Source organism: Rhinolophus sinicus, linkage group LG15, assembly GCF_036562045.2.
Source record: "Rhinolophus sinicus isolate RSC01 linkage group LG15, ASM3656204v1, whole genome shotgun sequence".
Lineage (NCBI taxonomy): Eukaryota > Metazoa > Chordata > Mammalia > Chiroptera > Rhinolophidae > Rhinolophus > Rhinolophus sinicus.
In genome coordinates this window covers 37,232,611-37,249,780 of record NC_133764.1, presented here as the reverse complement: position 1 = coordinate 37,249,780, position 17,170 = coordinate 37,232,611, and the positions used below count along the sequence as shown (strand labels likewise).

Genomic DNA, 17,170 nt, shown 5'->3' with positions numbered 1-17,170 from the left:
CCACTGATATGAAATATCCAGCACAGGCAAACCCATAGGGACAGAAGTAGATGCGTGGTTGCTGGTGCCAGGTCCAGAGAATGGGGAGTGACTGCTAACAGGCATGGGAATTCTTTTGTTCTCTTTGGAGTGATGAAAATGTTCTGGAATTAGATCGTGGTGAAAGCTTTACAACCTTGGGAACATACTAAAAACAACAACAACAACAAAACTTTTAAATTGTACACTTTAAAATGGTGACTTTTATGCTTTCTAAATTATATGTCAATTTAAAAATAAAAAAATTAAGCAACTTCTTATGCAGGAAAGTTAACATTTCCAAGTAAACATGTCCCCAAATAGTTACAGGGCATTCCAACTTGTCTGTGGAATGAATGGCATCTGCTACATGATGACAGCCTGCCACCTAATCTCAGATCTCATTTTTTTTTTTTTTTTTTTTTAGCATTGCATCTTCTCGGAGACTTACTAGCAAAAATCCTCCTCCAGTAAATGTGTTTGGTTTTTTTAATGTATTTTTGTTCATTTACAAATGTCAGATTGCTGTTTTTAAGACTTAAGACAATTTTTACCTCAGTTTACAATACTTAACTAGCCAGTCCTTGCTACGAACTAACTACAACGTATAAAAACTTATCCAACACAACATTTAAAGAGGAATAAAGTGCAGACCTTTTCAAAGATAGGACTCCATTTCAGCAGCTCATGATTTATTGAAATGTCATTACCAGACACATATGTGGAGTGCCATATGCTCCCTATTATTACATAGTAACACATACTCGATATCCAGCAAGAATCCCTATGACAGATGGCCTAGGATTTTGAATCGAGGCAAGAACATCAAAGAAACAGGAGAGAGAGGAAAACATTTACATTCTATAACATGATTATAAGGAACTTGAGATAGACGAATTGAAAGACATCTTTGAACAATTATAACTGACAGAACAAGTTTCCCTTATTCCACTTGCTTCAACAGCTAATATCTGTAAACCTGACTACCAACTCTGGCAGAGGCAGCAGTCTCAGGTCCTTGATCTTCCCCTACTAACCATCATCCAATGGGTTGTGAAAACGAAAGGAGGCTTCTTCAACCAGACTGTCATTCATTGTGTTGTCGGAAAAGGCATGCCTCCTCTCCCTCAGATACTGCGGTAGTCAGAGCCCCGGGCTACAATGGCAGCAGCTTCCCACTCCACAGCGAAGAATGAAACCGTTCCGAAAAACCCAAATATCACCATGACCAGGAGTTGCCAATGGAGGAGAAGGTAGTTACTGTAGAAAAATGCCACGGCTGCACAAATGGACTAAGAATAAAGAAAACAAATCACAAAATGCACACACGTGACCCAGGCCCCACCCGTAGCCCCACCACTCTTGGACCTGTGGCTTTCTGTGGCTGGCAGTGCTCTCTGCTCTTTGTGCATCCAGATGGGAGTTCATGTATCACTAGCTCACAAACATGCCCTGTAAACTCCTGTTGAGAGCTGGTAACAGTCAAGTAAGCTACAACCTCTGTTATTTAAAATAGTATTTTGTGAAAAATACTAAAATAATGTGCATACACAGTGAGAACTGTCTATACTATGAACGCATTCCGGTATCTAAGGAAAGAAAGCTCTAATCTAAGCCGTAGAGACTCGGATTAAATGTAAAACGTGAAAAGAGTGTGGCGAGGATCACATTACCCATTGCTTCCTAATTCAAATCACAAATTCTTTTAAAGGCTGTCCCTGACTTTCATTGAAGGAATATTAAGAAAATAAAGTGAAAGCACTAAAAAGGGATCCACAATCTGAAGAGGAGGTTACCTGAACAAACTTAAAGACTGCAAAAGCTGGTGCACTGTCTTCAGAATAGAGAAACCCTAAAATACTGAGCAGCTGGGTATTGAAGCAGCTGTCTCCAAGACCCAACAAGAAACTGCAGAAGATGGCAACTTCTTTGCTGAATAAAGTAAAAATTAATTTAGGATGAGTATTAACAATATTTGCTAGAGCCATTTAAAATGTAAAAGCAACTCACCCACAAAAGCATTTTACTTTCAAGTTTTAAACACTTTGAAACAAGAATAAATACTGGAATTACAAAGGAAGAATTTATGCTCAACCATCATAGTCTAGCAAACTCTGGGCTATTAACTATTTGGGAAGCGGACACTGTGTTTTGGGCAGGGCTGCCCTTAGCATGTGGATCTAGACATAAATGTCTGCAGCTACAATGAATGTGAGTACAATAAAACAATATCCTCCAAACTTCTAGCATCAGCTGTGAAAGGATGGCTGGCCTGCTCAGCTGGCAAATCACCCCTTGTTCCTCACTGTTGCTCCTCCAGGCCCTGTCTTCTAGAGATTTCACTGCTCAAAACAGCAGAGCTATAAAATGCAAATCAGATACTTATGTGCTCCTTCCTAGAGCAAGGAAAAGATTTAGTGGGGAGAAAGGTTAAAACGAACAATTACAAAAATAACGGGATTCTCCATGGATTCCTCTTTAAACTCATTCTGGCTCCATTCACACTTGACAGATGACCTTATAAAGATAACAGACTTTCAGAAAAGGATTAACTGCTCCATTTTAAATGTCCAGCCATCCTATCTTCCACCCTTCCTTAAATTACTAGAAAAATGACGGTCACTATACCTGGATTGGATGTAAGCACTGCTATCAGTTCCCTCAATGGGAGCAATAGGGGCGTCCCCAGGCATGTTGAGGAATATCAGATAAAAAGCTATAAAATGCACCAGGATGCCTAACAGCACCACTGGATTTCTACCAAAACGATTATTCTTGCTCAGCAGGCCAAAGAGGCTTCCACCTATAAAATCAATGAAGTAGAGAATAGAAAAACCCAAGATCAAGTTAGTAAATCAAAATCGTGGTTCTTTGAAAAAATAAATACAATGGACAAACCAATAGCTAATTTAATCAAGAAAGGACAAATATACAAAATAACTATTGAAACAGAAGAAATTTTAAAAATCAGAATAGACTTCTAGGTAAGCTGGAATAACCGGGACTGGATTTACCCCTGCCCTAAAAAAAAAAAAAAAAAATGAAGCAATGGTTTTAAAGACACAGGCTATCCGGCAACAAAGGGCAGTGATCCCTGAGAGACAGGAAACAAGTGAGGTGAGCCCTACAAGCACCTCCCCTCGCTCCCCCCACCCCCACAACTAAGGAGAGAGGCTACGGGCTGCAGCTACAGACAGGGAAGGCAGGTGGAGCTAGGGAGACAGAGCTGGGAGTCTGGGGATACAAGGTGACGAGAGTTCCCAGGACGAAAGGACAGCTGCACAGAAGGACAATTGCGGAGATCTGCAGAGGGTCCCCCAAAATCTTCACTGAGTGCTGACCAGCACGTAACATGAGTAAATCAGCGGAGACCTGGGCAAGAGCTGTCCGAGAGGGTTAGAGGCGTTAGAGCCCTGCCCTGGGCTGGGAACAGTGCCTCCTGGTCCCACTAGCCAGACTGGAAACCTTGTGGTTCACAGCACTGGGTGTACACAGCAAGGTCTCCCCTCAGCAGGGAGGAATTTTCGCCCTGGTCAGCATTGCTCCGGTCCCGTCCAATAAGTTGTAAAAGCAGAACCCGAAAGAATCATACTGTTTCCAAGTAAATGAACTGCATTCAAGAACAAAGCTCCAGGATATTTATAGGAAACAAAGACATCGGCACCAACAAGATAGAGATCACAATGTCTGGTATCGGCAAAGAAGCAGGAAAATAGGACCTATCATGAGGAGAAAAATGACTCAAACGCAGTTATCACAGGACCCAGCAATTCGAGTCTTTGGTGTGTAGCTCCCCAACAGAAAACACCTGTTCACATAAAAACTGTACACAGATGTTCACAGCGGCATTAGTCATAATGGCCCAAAACCCAAATGTCCATCAAATGACGAATGAATAAAATGTGGTATATCCATGCAATTAAATAATATTTGGTAATAAAAAGAAATGAAAACTGCTATAACCTTGAAGACATTACACTAAGAAGCCAGACACAAGAGACCACATACTGTATTATTCCATTTACATGAAATGTCCAGAATAAGCTAAGACATAGAGAAAGAAAGTACACTAGTAGTTGCCTGGGGAAGGGTAATAAAATGTTCTAAAATTAGATTGTGGTGATAGTTGTACAACCCTGTGCATATACTAAAAAACACTGACCTGTACACTTTAAATGGATGACTAAAACGTCATGGGAATTCTATCTCAATAAAGTTGTAAACAAACTGCATCAGACTGTCACAGACATTAGAACGAGCAAAGACATTAAAATAATTACTACGACTGTATCCCACAGGTTCAAACATTTATACCCTTGTACTGTTCCTGGTGTTGCCAAGAAAGCAGGAAACAGCACCACAGGCGGCCTCCTCCACAGGGCTTACCGCCGTCTGACACTCTCAAGTGCCTACGCTTTTTATCATCTGTGTTCTTCCCCAAGAGCGTAAGTTCCATGTGGGCAGAGGGTCTGTTTTGTTCACACAATGGGCATACAATAAATACCTGTTGAATTGGTAAGCCCCTCACGTGCGACACAGTATCAAATATACTGCAAGTGCCGAATAAATCTTTTTTGAATTAGGTGTCCCTGTCAACCATACCAGAGTTTATGCTAATAAGGCGATTCTGGAGGGGGGCTGAGGGTGACCCTAGAAAGCTTCAGGATGGGGGCTGGTCGCCAAAAGGACTAAGCCTTGATTAGATGGTTGGAACTTTCAGCCCCACAATCTCGGGGAGTGGAGAAGGGCTGGAGATTGAGTTCAGTCGTCAAGACCAGCGATTTAATCAACTGTGCCTACATGATGAAACTTCCATAAAAACCCTTAAACGACAGGTTTGGGATGGTGCCACACGTGGACTCCACAGGGACAGAGGTCCTGAGCTCAGAACCCTTCCAGACTTTGCCCTCCATACCTCTTCACCTGGTTGTTCATTTGTATCCTTTGTAACAAACTTTAATAGTAAGTATAGCATTTTTCTGGGGGGGCTTGTGGGAAACCCCAAATTCATAGTCAAGTCAGACAGAAGTGTGGCTAGCCTGGGGACCCCTGGCACTCACTACTGGCATCTGAAGTGAGAACAGTCTCATGGGACTGAACCCTTGAACCTGTGGCGTCGGATGCTAACTCTGGTAGGTAGTGTCAAAATTGGACTGGATTCCTGAACACCCAGCTGATGTCAGAGATTCAGAAAACAAGAAAGTCGGGGATTCCAAGACACTTTCCTGAGTATTTTAGAGAAAACGCTGGGAGAGACCACGTGTTTTCCTAGTCATGGTTTTGTCTATGAGTTATTTGGCTAATGTTTTATAAATTTGTTATGTTAGAACAGTGATTAAAAAACAAAACAAAACACAGACATAACCATTTAGGTAAAAACAAGCATGAAAAAAGAAATTCAAGAACAGAGAGCTGAAGCACAACTAAAATTTCTATTATAACTATAACAAACTGATTTCATGTAAAAACTTTTTCAAACCAACCTAAAATTTCTCCAATGCCGATAAAAATGCCAGAAAGTCCAATGAGGCTCTTCTCTTCTGTTCCAAATTTATTTACAGCGCCAATACAGGTTCCATATACACCAGAAAAGAAAGTCAATTCCAGACCTTTCGGGGGGGAAAAATGCGATTTAAATGCACAGCACATTTACGTTCTCCCTTTCCTAGTTTTTCTTTGTATTTAATAGGATTTGAGCTTTATACATATAAAACAAAAATTCACTAGGGCTGCAACGTTACTCCCAAACAGAGTATGTTTATGCTATATAACTAATGAAATGGAATTAGCCACGAGATGGTTATTGTTACATATTTCAGATAAAAATATACAACTCAAATAACCAAAGCCACCCCTAAGTTAAAAACGTCACTCTAAGAAAAATAAAAGAGGGCCGGCCCGATGGCTCAGGCGGTTGGAGCTCCATGCTCCTAACTCCGAAGGCTGCCGGTTCGATTCCCACATGGGCCAGTGGGCTCTCAACCACAAGGTTGCCAGTTCAATTCGAGTCCCGCAAGGGATGGTGGGCTCCGCCCCCTGCAACTAAGATTGAACACGGCATCTTGAGCTGAGCTGCCACCCGGATGGCCCAGTTGGTTGGAGCGTAGGCTCTCAACCACAAGGTTGCCAGTTCAATTCCTCAAGTCCCCACCAAAGGATGGTGGGCTGCGCCCCCTGCAACTAGCAACAGCAACTGGACCTGGAACTGAGCTGCGCCCTCCATAACTAAGATTGAAAGGACAACAACTTGACTTGAAAAAAGTCCTGGGAGTACACACTGTTCCCCAATAAAGTCCTGTTCCCCTTCCCCAATAAAATCTTAAAAATAAATAAATAAATAAATAAAAATAAAAGAAAAAATAACCGGTCACTCTGTGTAGACGGGATGGGCAGAGGATATAATTAACATAAATCTGTAACACTGAATACTAAAGTGCTCACTATCGTTATCAAGAGCTTTCCAAGGGAATAGGAATGCATGTGTGGAAAACCAATAAGACCTAGCCAGATCATCAGTTTTAATGCATCTTTGGAGCAAAAATTAATATAAGACCCAGTCTTGTTTTAATATAAGACCCAGTATAATATAATATGATACATGTAATATAATATAATTACATTATTATATAAAATAATATTATACCGGGTCTTATATTAATTTTTGCTCCAAAAGATGCATTAGAGCTGATGGTCCGGCTAGGTCTTATTTTCAGGGAAACACGGTACTATCCACTTTTCCTTAAAGGCACAATAATGTTTTAATTAAACCCCTTTTCCCAGGAAAAGAAATTCAAAAAATTAGGGTAAAAATTAGGGCAGATCGGTATAAGACCTGATTCCTTAATGCTATAAACCTTAACTGAATTTTAAAGACGTTTAATATTTATTCTATTCTTCTAAAAAAGGTGTCTGTGCCTCTGAGGCATATAAAAGCAATAGTAGTAACTGGCACGTTCCAGCACTGTTTAAAAGGAAATCGATTTCCTCATCATTCTGAAGACCTAAGAGTGCTCCACCCATTATCACATCAGTCACGTGATCAGTGGAAGCCACCGAGCTCATTCCTTGTCATTAGAAATTATCTTAATCCATACACAAGTACAAAGATTTACTCATGGTTATTTTCTACAGTGCTCCATTTTGCTCTAAGGTCACAGGCCCCTGTGTAGAATCCTCCCGCACTGAACTTGGGCTGATCATGTCTCTTTTGGCCCTCTTTGGGGCCCATAGCCACTAAGAAGTCTGGCTATCCTGCTGGGTCCGGAGGAGGAATCACGAGGGAGGGGGTCATGCAGCTGGCCGAGATGACCTGGAGAGATAGAGACCCAGCCTGTCATCTGACCCCTTCAGACAAATGAACTTTTAGAATTTCCAGCCCCTGCCGCCCCTCTAACAGCACCCAGAAGAGACCCCCACTGAAACCATCAGAAGCACCCTTCCGCCGAGCCCAGTGAATGCACAGCACTATGAGAAAGAATAATAAAGAATGGTGTTTGGTCTTCATTGTCATTATGCAGCAACAGAAAAACAAACTTAATCCCATTACCTGTATAAGCAGTTGTAATACTGAGAAGGAGCATCTCCTTGGTGACACATAATTTAAGAGACTTTTCTGTAAAAAAGAAAACAATTTAGGAGTACTTAACTAGATTTTAATTAAACAGAAATTCTAAAACATTTATTCAACTGAAACAGCCCTTTGTCAATATTGCCAGTAAACAAATACACTGGGACAGAGGTTAATGATTCCGATTGAAATGCTTAAGGTATGAACTCAAGCTGCTCTATAAATAAAATGTTTATTTCAACTGCTTATATAGTCTAGAGTCATGTTTTCTCAAACACATTCTCCAGCTCTAATTACAAAACAAAAAAACAAAAACCATGAAATGGAGAAAAAGCATAGAATCAAACACACAATATTCCAGCAAACTTGATTAAAGGTCAGACTACTAAGGGAGCCAACCGTGGGGAAAGTGCTGGCTTCCCTCAGGAATTATTCTGGACTGGAGATCGGAATCACCGGGAGCTTTTTGACCACAACAGCGGGGGTAGCACTTCCTGAGATGGTCACTCGGGATCTGAGAATTGAGACTTCGGTTCTGTACACTTGTTGTGATCACTGTAATGTTCCCTTTTACACTGCTCGATTTGGTTGAAATCTGATATGGAAAAATGCGTTTCTAAAAACTGCATGTTTTAACTACCTTTCTGAATCTGCTTATATTTCATAATTTAAGGTCATTACTCAGTATCCTAAACTGATAGTGAGTGGATCCACAGTTTAGTTCTTATTCAACTGCTGGCTGTGAAACTGAAATAAGTCACAAACACTCTGTCCTGAATTTCTCCGTGTGCAAAAGGGGATACTTTTTTCTCTATTTTCAATGAAATGTAGTAGTCAGACTAAATGCAGTAAGATATTTCCACCGATCATTTTTACCTATTTCCGGGGGGGAAAAAAATCCATGATCAATACAAAGTTTAAAACAATATTTTTAATTAATTAAAAAATTACATTGGCAAAGCTTGTTTGGTTTGGAATAATTAGATTTAGCTAACAAAAATTTTAAAACAGAATCTAGTATGATACTATAAATGGTAGATACATGTCATTATACATGTCCAAAACCATAAAATGTTCATCAAGGTGAACCCTCATGTAAATTGTGGATGCCTGGTGATAATGTGTCCACGCAGTTTCATCAGTTGTAACAAATGTCCCACTCTGGTGGGAGCTGTTGATAACGGGGGAGGCTGTGCAAGTGTGGACAGGGAGTAGATGGGAAATCTCTGTACCTTCCTTTCAATTTTGCTGTGAACCTAAAATTGCTCTAAAAAAATAAAGTCTATTTGAAACACACACACAACAACATAATCTAGTAGCCGAAATCGATAAACTGATCCTAAAATTCATATGGAAATTCAAGGGACCCACAATAGCCAAAACAATTTTGAAAAAGGACAAAGTTAGAGGACTCACACTTTCCAATTTCAAAACTTAAACAATAATCAACACAGCACCTATTGGCATTAAGGACAGACATATATCTAGAAATAAACTCCTACTTTTACAGTCAATTGGTTTTCAACAAGGGTGCCAACACAATTCAAGGGGGGTGAAAATAGTCTTTTCAACAAATGGTGCTGGGACAACTGGATATCCACATGTAAAAGAATGAAGTTGGACCCCCACCTACCTCACAACACACACAAAAATAACTCAAAATGAATTACAGACCCAAATGTAAGAGCTAAAACTATAAAACTCCTAGAAGAAAACGTAGAAGTAAATCTGTGTGACTTGAGCAAAGCCTTCTTAGGACATCAAAAGAAAAAAATAAATAAATTAGATTTCATCAAAAATTAAAAATTTTGGTGATGGAAGGAGAACTGACTCTGGGTGATGAACACACAATGGGATTTATAGATGATGTAATACAGAATTGTACACCTGAAATCTATGTAATTTTACTAACAATTGTCACCCCAATAAATTTAATTAAAAAAAAAAAAATTAAAAATTTTTGTACTTCAAAAGTTCCCATCAAGAAAATGAAAAGTCAATCCAAAGAATGGGAGAAAATATTTGCAAATCATATATATGGGACTTTTATCTAGAATATATGAAGAACACTTACAATTTAATAATAAAAAGACAAATAACCCAAATAAAAAATGAGCAAAGAATCTGAGCAGACATTTCCCCAAAGATATGCAAATGGCCTATAAGCTCAACATCATTAGCCATTAGGGAAATGCAAATCAAAACCACAAGATACCACTTTACAGCCATTAGAATGGTTATAATCAAAAAGGCAGATAACTCAAGGATGTGAAGAAACTGGAACCCTCATACACTGTTGGTGGGAATGTAAATATGCTACAGCCACTTTGGAAAACAATCTGGTAGTTCCTCAAAAAGTTAAACATAGAGATACCACATGACCTAGCTTTCCCACCACTCCTAGGTATATAATCCAAGAGATCTGAAAACATATGACCATGTAAAAACTTGTACACGAATATTCATAGCAGCATTACTCATGATACCCAAAACCTAAAAACCACCCAAACTTTATAACATGCTATAACATGAACGTTGAAACCATTATGCTAGATAAAAGATCACATGTTGTATGATTCCATTTTTATGAAATGTCCAGGACAGGCAGATCCATAGAGACAGAAAGTAGATTAAGGGATGGAGGTTGAGGGGAGAGAATGGGAAGTGACTGCTAATCGGTACAGGGGTTCTTTGGGAGAGAAGGGGTGATAAATAGGTTCTAAAATTGATTGTGGAGACAACTGCACAACTCTGTGAATCTACTAAAAACGAGTGAATTGCATACTTTAAATGGGTGAATTGCATACTATATGAATTATATCTTGAAAAGCTATTAAGGAAAAAAAAACCCATAATCTAATACCTTAATGGGTCCCCTTCCAGACTTTTCCTTTTTTTAAAAAATAAAAACAGACCACTAGATATATACTATTTTATAATTTGTTTTCACATAATAGAGCAAATATTTTCTAAAATTTGTAGTGATCATTTTAATAGCTAGGGTAATCTATTATACAGATATGCTAACACCTTGTAGTTCAATATTTACATTATTTCCAGTTTCTCACTAATATAGACATCTTGGTAGTTAAATCTTGAAAAAAATTCTTAATTATATCCTGAGGATAATCCTATTAGTGGAACTGCTGGGGTAAAAGCACAAATATTTTACGGCTTTTGATACTGATAAACTGCTCTTCAGAAAGTAATACAAGTGCATATTCTTATCAGCAGTGTGGTCTTATGCACGTAAATACCTACCCCCCCCCCCCATAATATTGAGAATGATTTTTATCTTTTGAAATTTGATAGAAAACTTTCTATTTTGCATTTCTTATGCTTAGAACTATAACAATTTTCCTTTGTTTATAAAATATCTATTTTTCTGCAGAACTTTTTATGCTTTTCTTATTGGTTTGTAACAGCTCTTTATAACATATTGCAAATATTTTCCCAGCCATTTTAACGTCATTAGGTCGTTTTGGGAGATTGAAATTTTATATTTTAGGTAACCAGAGTGTTCTTTTCCCTCATTGTTTGACAAACCTGCTTGAAAGGCTTTTCTCTACCCAATTAACTTCTTTGATTGCTTTTATGGTTTCATTTTTACATTTAATCTACCTGGGACTTTAGTACAAGATAGGAAGTATATAAAATAGGAATCTATGTATTTTTCCATGCAATCAGCTACCTAACCTCGCTTATTTAAGAGTCTCTTTTATTGTATTCTATATTCCCATATGGACATGGACTTGATTTAGACTCTAGTCCTCTTGCCCTTTCTATTCCAATGTTTTCAATTAAACTCATAATAGGTTTTAATATTAGTTAGGGAAAATCTTTCTTCTCCTTTTTAAAAATTCTCTTGGCTATTCTCAGATATTTATTATTCCAGATGAATTTTAGGTCATTTCATCAATACCAAAAAATAAATTATTTAAAATTTCACTAAAGTTTTCTAGAATTGCATTAAACATATATATTCTGGAAGAATTACCAATAAGAGCTTTTTCAGATAAGTAGGAACCTTTTCTGTACAACATCCATCATAGCATAAACTGAAGAAATGCATGATTAAATAATAAATGAAACTCTGGCCCACAGACAAATTACTCGAAGTCGACATTCTTCCTTTTCCTCTTTGCCTATGGCTTCCTGCCACCACAAAACCGCATGTCACTCCCCAAATGCTCAGGGACCACCTCCTAAATCTGCTTGTCCTATAGCACCTTATATGCCTTACCGTTTTTGGCTGCTGCCTTCTTTCTCCCCATTCAAACCTGACAATCCAATATCCTATTACTCCTGAACCCCACCAAGGAAACAACTAGGTCCATGATGAAAAGCATGCAGCTCGAATTATATTAGTGCCTCATTCCACAGATGGAGAAGTTAAGGCAAAGTTCGTACAACTATCTAGGAAGGGCATCCTGAATCTGGTTAATATCAATAGACAGATGAAAGCGGGGTTCAGTAACAGAGCAGGGAAGCTGCGTCAAGCCTCCCCAGAGCTGAACGAACCATCCCATAGCCTAAAGATCCTTTTCCTGACTCCACACTTGCCAAATAACCCAATGTGGCTTTCTAGGCCCCACTAACAAGAAGGAAATATCCATGAAAGGGCTCACCGAAAAATGTTAAACGCCATCATAAATGGTTACACTGTGATTTCTGTGAGTTTGTTTAGCATGAGTCCTTCCCCCTCTGGCCCCTCTGATCAATAATAGGACTTCTGACAAACAAGCCTGTAGACGTGCACAGCTGAGAGCCAGACCTTTGCCTGTGGTGACCTTCCTTCCATCTTGCTAGGGGAAAGTCAGGCTATTTCTCTTTTTAATTATAATGTGTAGCCCAATTTATAATTATGAATGTATGCCAGAAATATAAGAAATGCATACAATAAAAGCCCGATCGAACAGCCTTAACAGTGATATACTATGTATTCGAGGCTCAGATTACCACACACACAGGCCCTTTCTAAAAAAAGAGGCTACAGAAATTCCTGGCTAAAAGTTGGCGTGCTTTGTGTCATCTGACCTAGACAACAGCTGATGAGATCAAGAATTTGCACCCAGTTCAAGGCAGCCTATAGACTAGCTATATATGTATTCGGCCCATTGGCCTATGGGGGGGTTTACTGAGAGAATGTGGCCCCAGAAGACTGCTCCATGCTAGATAGTAACTACCTCAGTCAGATTCATTCTCCTGGGAAGACAAAGAAGCTGAGAGCGGCAGGCAGAAACAAAGAATTGACCCATATCAGGCCTCCTTGGAAATGGAAGCCATGGTTGCCTATTTCTGAAAGAACCACAAGACATCCATTATGGGAAATGCTGGCTCTGCCTGTCAGACAGTTTGGGCTAGAATCCCAGCTCAATCATGTGCTAGTTGTTTGACCCTGGGTAAATAATTTCTCTACACCTCAGTTTTCTCTTCCATGAAATGGAGATAATGATAGGTTATATCTACAGGTCATATGATACTCATAGAATTGTTGTGAGAATAAAATAAAACAAAGAGGTAAAGAGGTTTAGCCAGGAAGAACCCTCAACAGATGAGCATGATTGTTCTTACAAATTCCGCGGTCACCAGAGCTCCCGATCTGTTCTGAAGAGCTATGAACAACACTTGAAGAGACGGCCTGCGTGTCTTCACTTTCTCATTTAAATTCCCCACTCCTGAGTTCTCTGCAGCCTTCTCAAACCTCCCTCACACACCCACCACTGGAGTCGTGTTGTTGGATAGCACCCATCCCTCACACCCCCGTGTTACAGAGGTATTTACTGAGAGGACTCATGTATTTTTGAGCAGCATACCTAGAAAAATGAAAATACTGGGGTATCGTCAATCCAGTTACCAGGGGGAAGGAGAAAGGCAAGGGTTGAAGTTCTTCCGGAAGTTCCCACATTTCAGATACAGAAAATACTTACTAAATGCATCTACTGCCTTTGTCATATTGTTCTGGGCAGACCTGAGAAAATAAAGAAAAAGTTTTTCCCCCTGAAAATTGGAGAACAAAAAAACTATCATGTTTTCAACAAGAAAAGCTTCTGTCCCCTACATGGTCTGGCAAATATCCCCAGGGCCTGTCAGTGCTCCTGGCTCCATGGAGCCCCATCCATTTAATCAGAATGTGATTAAAGGCTGGCTCTTTATTAACAATGGAACACCGTTCTTTCTTACAAAGTTGATTGCACATATTCATGCGTGTTTTTTTCAGATATGATAGGTCAGGCAGAAATCTCTAGCCTGCAATTTTCACCCTGTAAAAACAATTTGTAGTAGCTCAATTTTCCACTACTCCTACTGTGTAAAAAGTAAGTCCTTAGCAGAAGTACTCTTCCAAAGCAATACCACCCCTGTGGTTCAAGGTTGGGTGCAGCATAATGTATTGATGAAAAATGTGGGCTTTGGAGCCTGAGTCCTGCTTTGCCATTTATAAGTTGCAGGGTTTTAGACAAATTACTTCATTTCTTTAAGTTTCATTTCCTCGTTTATAAGGACACTACCACTTAGTTGTGAGAATTAAGAGAGATAATGTAATATAAATGTAGTTGTTTATTACAATTAACCTACCAGCCATACCTACTTCTCCTATATCTTTAAGTGATACTGTTCAGAGAGAGAGAGACCTAACGAAGATCTAGTTAAATAAATAAATTACTGACACAAAAAGGATAGGATGTTCTAACCAACAGGAAAACTTTTCTCCTCACCGTAAAAACTCATGCTCTGTCTGGAAGCAAATACTATTTAGACCCTATTTAATTGCTAGTACCCTCATCTTGTACTTGGATAGGATGGGATGTAGGATTCTAATTTTTCACCCTTCAGGCCCCAAATAAAGAGGAATTGATTTATACTCTACAGACTATTAAAATACAATCTATTCAGCTAGCACTCAGCTGCACATACTCCCAATTCAGTTCAGTGAGATATCAAAGAAAGCCATTTCTAGTATAAGACACGTACTTATTCTACAATAAGCCCCTCAGATCCTGTAGGCATGGGGTGGGGCAAAGCTACCTCCCTGGTCTCTGTCTACCTTCCTTTTCCTTCTTCCTCCCCCGAAAGATTTTCTTTATCTTCTTCCCCTCGCTTACTTTAAAGCTTTTCCCTCATATCTGCCCAAGAGCTGGTATCAGTTAGGACTACAAAAAGGTTGGTAATCTCTAGACTAGATCTACTCAAAATACATTTTCAAATAAAAAGGAACGTTTCCAACTTCTTACTCGTTGACGTCCATGTCCTGGTCATCAGAAGATTCATCTTCTCCTAGGACGTTTGCAGAATCTGGTTTCCGAATGAGAAAGAAAAGAACTGTCCCTATAAGGCTAATCACTGTCAGGGCAATAAACACTGTTCTTCGGTCACTCTCTGGGAAGAAAAAAGAAGAAAGTAAATTGCACTGACCATACAAACAATTGCAGAGTTTGTTTATGACTGTCAAAACACTTCCTCATTAAGTTTTTACTTATTGCATCAGTAAAAACCTAGGACAAAGAGATAAATTTGATATCTCCACCTTTGTCTTTCAGTTAGAGAAATACCAATAAGCCAAGAGAAAAAACAGCACAAGAACATAATCTTACTCTTTTAATCAAAGAAGCATAAAAACAAAACAATTAAGAGTTCAAAAGTCTGACTACTGAGTCATAGATGCATTCATAACATAACCTTCTCCCATACCTTGGGATGTCACTTGAAGCATAGTCATTATCTATAATCCTAGCTTAATAATATAATCCAAGGAAAAAAGTTACTAAAAGCTAAGATCTAAGAGAACTTAAGGTACCAAGGTTCATCAGAACAATTTGAACAAAGCAATAATGACTATTTTTGTGAAACTGCTATTGTGCTTTGCACGTATTCGAATAAAGTGAAATGAATAAAACAAACCTGATATTTGAGTTTTCCCTTGCCAAGCAAAATATATGTAGAGATTTCCAAAGAACAAGCTTGTGGAAAAAAATGGAAAAGAGAATGTTGGGAAATTATTTTCATATTTATAGTTTTTAAACAATTTTTCCATTACTTGTTAAAAAAAGAAAGATGGAGGCATATATAATTTAAGAAGTATTTACCTGCCCTAGATCATTTAAAAGTATCAACTCCACCCTGACCCTTTCTGAAAAACGTAACTGACCCAGATGGAGTTCAGGCTCCCTCCACGTGACAGTAACCTGATTCAGAACCACCCTTCAAAGAAGTCTTGACTCACTTTGAAACATGTGATTTATTATTAGAACTCTGGAAATGACTCTCTGGAAACAAGCTTATGCTAATTCAAAAATCCTATATTTTAAAGAATCTATGGGAAAAAATCCATAATTTTGTTAGCTGTATCTAATCAGATCCTTTATTTTGTACACCTTCCTAAAGGAATCATTCACTTATACTCCAGTTTCTTAACACGCAACCCCTTAAAATTAAACACTCTCATTTGTTAAGCCGTGTCAATGCCAGCATGTTGTGTTAGGCAAGATCCTGAGGGTAAATCCTCAGGACACATTCCATGACAGAATGACTCTTGTTGCTTTTTACTTAGGAAATATATAACATGCTGTATCTTTCAGTGTTGATATAGTTTTACTTTTGAATTTAAATATATACATACATAAATTGCTATCAGATAGTGTAGTTAGGTGAGAAGGATGTGGCCTTTGCAATCCAGATAATGATGGTTTAAATCGGATCACTTTCTTAACTTTTAGGCCTATTTCTTCCTCTCATGAGGTTGTGAAAATTATTGAAATTAAGTAATGAACCCAACAGTCCCTGAAGTATATCCAATGCTAAATATATTATGGTTAACATTATTTTCTGTTTACTAATCATAAATTTCAATGCATTTGAAGTAGATCCATGCATTATAATTCTATAAAATTTTAAATCTGTATTATATGCAGCTAAGAGCTAAAGTCATAGAACATGTGAGTTTTCAATACAACAAAGATCTAAAAAACTGGTGTGACAAAAAAATTAAAGGAAAGATTGAGCTCTAAAAGGATTATTACCTAGATTGTAAAAGTGCCCAGAAAATTCCACTGTTTCTCCCAATAGTGTGCTCATCTGAATTTATTGTCAGGCAGTTTCCTTGTGCTGTCCAAAGTACTAAAATTCAAACCAAAAGGTTATCAAGGGAATGAAATCACTTAGTTTTACATACCAAACACATAAATGATACTCTTAGATAAGCCCCAGAAAACAGAGATAATAAACTCCAAAATGCTCACCAGCAGCTGCAATTCCAATGAAAACAGAGGCTGTGTAGAAGGACCATGGGAAAGGCTGGATAAAAACGGCAATGTACATGCTAAAATATAACAGGTCAATGCATTACAGTCAAACAATACCTGAAATAGAATGCCAATTATGCCTTCTAGGAATCAATTCTGAGCGTTCTCCTCTTTTAAAATTCAGCCTGTAAAGGACGTCTCCAGTGTTGAAAACAAACAAAAGGGACAAATGGGACCTACTACTCATTTCTTAAATTATTATTTTAAATTTGTAAAATCAGACACTGAGTGAAGGTTGGCCATTGGGCTTTGCCAATTGCTCAGCATATGATGGGATTGTAGTTCT

At 38.5% G+C, this 17,170-nt stretch overlaps 1 protein-coding gene across 5 annotated transcripts in view; it reads right to left on the bottom strand.

Annotated features, from left to right (window-relative positions):
• Nucleotides 1–689: 689 nt before the first annotated feature.
• MFSD11 (major facilitator superfamily domain containing 11) overlaps nt 690–17,170 on the bottom strand; it is a 20,942-nt gene continuing 4,461 nt past the window's right edge. For 4 of the 5 annotated variants that reach the window (XM_019745458.2, XM_019745456.2, XM_074320438.1 and 1 more), the window contains 10 exons: nt 16,822–16,901; nt 16,603–16,699; nt 15,485–15,543; nt 14,818–14,962; nt 13,516–13,556; nt 7,565–7,630; nt 5,502–5,627; nt 2,647–2,821; nt 1,815–1,950; nt 690–1,310 (listed from right to left, as the gene is read on the bottom strand). In XM_019745458.2, the coding sequence (XP_019601017.1) occupies nt 1,146–1,310; nt 1,815–1,950; nt 2,647–2,821; nt 5,502–5,627; nt 7,565–7,630; nt 13,516–13,556; nt 14,818–14,962; nt 15,485–15,543; nt 16,603–16,699; nt 16,822–16,901 (1,090 nt within the window). In that variant the 3' untranslated portion in view covers nt 690–1,145. The remainder of the gene's footprint in view (nt 1,311–1,814; nt 1,951–2,646; nt 2,822–5,501; nt 5,628–7,564; nt 7,631–13,515; nt 13,557–14,817; nt 14,963–15,484; nt 15,544–16,602; nt 16,700–16,821; nt 16,902–17,170) is intronic. The other variant, XM_019745459.2, reaches the window with a different exon arrangement.